The sequence below is a fragment of the Labrus mixtus genome, chromosome 3, assembly GCF_963584025.1.
Source record: "Labrus mixtus chromosome 3, fLabMix1.1, whole genome shotgun sequence".
Lineage (NCBI taxonomy): Eukaryota > Metazoa > Chordata > Actinopteri > Labriformes > Labridae > Labrus > Labrus mixtus.
The window spans coordinates 21,303,686-21,307,734 of NC_083614.1; the positions used below are offsets into that span (position 1 = coordinate 21,303,686).

At 41.9% G+C, this 4,049-nt stretch overlaps 1 protein-coding gene across 1 annotated transcript; it reads right to left on the reverse strand.

Moving 5' to 3' along the window:
* Nucleotides 1-343: 343 nt before the first annotated feature.
* Nucleotides 344-3,822, reverse strand: nmur1a (neuromedin U receptor 1a). The gene is made up of 2 exons (XM_061035005.1): nt 2,892-3,822; nt 344-723 (listed from the first exon to the last, which is right to left on the reverse strand). Exons 1-2 carry the CDS (start codon nt 3,811-3,813, stop codon nt 344-346), a joined length of 1,302 nt encoding a protein of 433 aa, XP_060890988.1. The 5' UTR covers nt 3,814-3,822.
* Between the last annotated feature and the right edge of the window lie 227 nt (nt 3,823-4,049).

Here is a 4,049-nt window from a genome sequence, read left to right on the forward strand (position 1 = left end):
TTTTCCCAAATTTAATAAAGCCATTAAATAAAATAATACATGTTATTCAAGCTGGCAAAGATGACATTCCAGTTTTTAAAAAACTTCTGAGTTTAAAATCATTATGTGTTTTGCTGAACTCAGAATAAAGTCTTGAAAAGCAACATGGTAACACATGCTGCAGTCTGGCAGCTTCAGCAGAAGAGTGTTCCTGTTTGTCTGCACTTCTTCCACTCTGACTATTTATGTATGTAGCTGCACCTATTCAAAGTGGTTGAAGATGAAAGTTGATAGTTAAAGTGGCTCAGAATGAGTCACCAAGCCATCCCACAGCATGTCCCCTTTAACGTTACCTTTTTTCATTTTAAAAGCTGGTCTCATCTTTCATCTTGACCTCTCCTTCTTCTGGCTCGGCTTCAACAACAGCTGCTCCGTTGCCGTGCGGGGTATCACTTAGTGTGCTGCGGAGCGTCACTCGTGTCACGCTGAGCGAGTGTTTCCTAGGAGTATTGTGATGTTGCCGGTGACACATGACCTCCTTGAACATTTCTCTAAAGCGCGTGGACATGAGGTTGTAGAGGATTGGGTTGACTGCTGAGCTGAGATAGAAAAACACTCCTGAAATGATGTGCACATACTCAAAGATTTCCAGGTGGTTGTCAGTCCAGTCACTGATGAAACTCCACATGAGGCGGTCCGTGTGAAACGGCGCCCAGCAGATTCCGAAAACCACCACTAAAACGACTGGAAAAAAGAGGGAAAGGGACAGTTAGTGCTTTTAGAGAAAATATTAGCAGCGGGATATTGATGTGTGATGCCAAAATGTTCTCTATGCTCTTCATTAAGTCCTTTTGGAGCTTTGTACAACTGATATGAAGAAATCATTTTTCCTTTAATATGCACATTAGTGTGAAATAAAAATATAAATTCAAAGCTATTGTGAATTTTAGCTGGAAATGACTTAAATTAATACTAATGCCTCTTTATGATCAACCAAAGAAAAGGACACCATCAGGAAAAAAGACTGATTACAGTATTTCTATAGAATAATTTCCAAAGCTTGAAACTGCTGCTATTGGATCGCTGTCAGACAAATCAATTAACAGCCTGCTGCTGACTCAGCATACATTTTCACCTCTCATTCAAAGTTAATTTTACCTTATGCTAGAGGAGGCATTTGCGGTTCCGCAATATACCATAGCAGCAATGCAGATATGTAAACTTGCACTTTTTGTTGCATTAAATAAATAAATGTATTCTTATTGTTTAACATATTTAGTAAGCTGGTGAGGGGCGATGCCAAACAGACCACAGCATCTTAACCTGTGCAGACAAGCATCTGAGAAGATATCAATGAATGTCATTAAGAGAAGGTATTATTAGCTTCATATCACAACATGTTCCTTGTCCTTCCCCTCTGATCAAATCAAAAAACACACATGGGCTCTGTCAGCCAGTAGCGGTTCTAGACCACTTTTACTGAGGGGGCCAACCTGGGGCCAGCTGTTTCATCAGAGGGGAACCTTAAACCCAGGTCAAAAATAGACAAAGATGATCGCTTTAAAAAAATATATACAGTATATTATGCCAAATAATAGCGCACATCATTAAATATCACGAAGTAAAATACCATGATTTATATTTGTTTCAGTAACAGAATGTAATACTAGATTGTGAGTCCGGTTGTTGAGTCAAATACTGTGTATGTGTTATGAGGGGGGGCTCTTCCTTTTGAAAAGGGTGGCCAAAGGGGGGACCAAGCTCAGTGTTACAGGGGCACTGGCCCCTGCTGGCCCCTGCCTAGAACCGCCCATGCTGTCAGCGTTTATTACTGTCTTTTATCACCAGCTGTTCGATCTAAAAAAGTCTAATGTTTCATAAGGCAGAAACTGTTTAATATTATCTCCATGTATGGAGTCACCTTTCGTTATCATATCAATATAAATTCATGTTCTGTATAATGTGTTAGATGTAATGATTTGTGAATAACAAGCATATCAACACATCAGACAGAGTTTATACAGAACATTTAAATGCTAAATATTCATTTCTCAGAAATGTAACTGTCTAGTCATGATAAAACAGATTGATGCAGCCATATTTTTATGAATTGGAGTAACCTCCTGAAATTCACATTCACCCTTACCCAGCACGCCTGACTCTGTTTCAATCTCTAAAAACAGGCAAGTGTGTTGATTAAGTTAATGACAGGGTTCATTGTGCTTTTTTTTTTTCTTTTCTAGAGCATAATTGATAGCTAACAGTGAGGAAAGGAGTTGATCATTTTTGGATTACCAAGAATCAACTCGTTTGACGTTTGTTTAGTAACTGTAAGTCAAATGACTGAATGGGTTTTTACCAGGTGACTTCCAACAAGTACAAACTTTTTGTTATTTGTTATCATGATGGCTAACATCAAAGTTTAAAGTGTAAACCTTTAGCTTGCTAGCTGTTAGCTAGTGAAGCAGCCTGTGTAATCTTTGTCAGCAGATGAAGAGAAGGGTGGTGCAGTGTCGGGACTCAATGGATATTCCAAAACTTTGCTTGATTTGAAGTGATTTTGTGTTTTCTGAGGACCTTGTGAGCCATCAGCTTTAGGATGCAATGTTTTCACTGCATTATGTTATACACCTCTTTTTTAATATTTCTTTTTTTGGGGCGTTGTGTGCCTTTATTGGAGAGAAAGGACAGTGGATAGAGTCAGAAATTGGGTAGAGAGAGAGTGGGGAATGAAATGCGGGAAAGAAGCCACAGGTCGGATTCAATCCTGGGCTGCCCGCTTGGAGGACTACAGCCTCCATACATGGGGCACGTGCTCTTACCACTGCGCCACCAGCGCCCCGTTATACACCTCTTTTATAGATCTGAGGAAAAGGGTAAAAAAGCAAGATCAAGAGGGGTTTGATACTCACACAACATTTTTGTGACCTGTCGGCGACGGGCCTTCTGCTGTTGTGTTCGTACATTACAGAAGCTGTCTTGTCCGAAGCCTGATTTTGCTTGAAGGGCTTGACGCATCTTCTCCTGCTTCAGCTGCAGCCCAATGAGCATGTAGAGAACGCTGATGGTGAGCATGGGCAGGATGAAAAATAACACGGTAGTCACCTGGGTGGTCAGGCTGTACATCCAGTGCGGTTTCACCAGAGTACAGATTGCAGAGTCAGGGATCTCCAAGTTAGTATTCCCAGCGGAGCCAATGGAGCGACTGTGAAGCATGGCGATCCCATGCAGACTGGTGTTAGGTAAAGCACACAACACCGAAACACCCCACACTACAAGGATGACCCTCTTGGCATGGGTGCGTGTTACAACATACTTTGCGCGTAGAGGGTGCACAACTGCAATGTAACGCTCCACACTCAGCGCTGTCACGTTGAGTATTGATGCCAAGCAAACAGTCTCAAACAGAAATGTTTTAAAGTAGCATCCCCCCTCCCCCAGAAGGAACGGGTAGTTCTGCCACAGCTCGTACAGCTCTAATGGCATGCCAAGCAGCAGCACCAGCAGGTCAGACAGCGCCAGGCTGAACAAGTAGTAGTTTGTTGGTGTCCACATCACTTTATTGCGTGCAATGACAGTGCATGTTAGGACATTCCCCACAACGCCTACCACAAAGATGACAAGGTAGATGAGGAAGACGGGGAGGAACACAGACGACCGCCGAGGCCCCAGATATTTTTCCAAGTACTCTTCTACTTCCAGACATGCGTCAACCACATCCATGTGGCTGCTGTTCATGCCAGAGGTCAGATTTGGACACTTTCCCTCTTGGGGACAAAGCCACTCGCCTGTCATGGCCATTAAATCGTAAGAGCAGTTGTAAGAAGCTGACATCTTGATGAAGGTGACGGACTGGCTATCTGTGAAAATGAAAGATGAAACAGAGATCACTTTAATATGTCATGTATGTGTGTGTTTTGAACGATAGTCTTTTGACTTTTTAGTATTTCCTAACCCATCCTATTCCAAGAACTCTCGATATAACTGCTGTAAATGTGGTTTGAATTTGCATTGAATTCATGATTAAAGGGATACTTCACCCGTTGAAACATGAATCTGTATTGACATTG

Excerpts from the sequence above, each read along its gene's own strand:
- nmur1a (XM_061035005.1), bottom strand. The coding sequence starts at position 3,813 with ATGTCAGCTTCTTACAACTGCTCTTACGATTTAATGGCCATGACAGGC. Across the intron at positions 724-2,891 it reads ACAGGTCACAAAAATGTTGT|TCGTTTTAGTGGTGGTTTTC; the intron begins GTGAGTATCAAA and ends TCTTTTTTCCAG.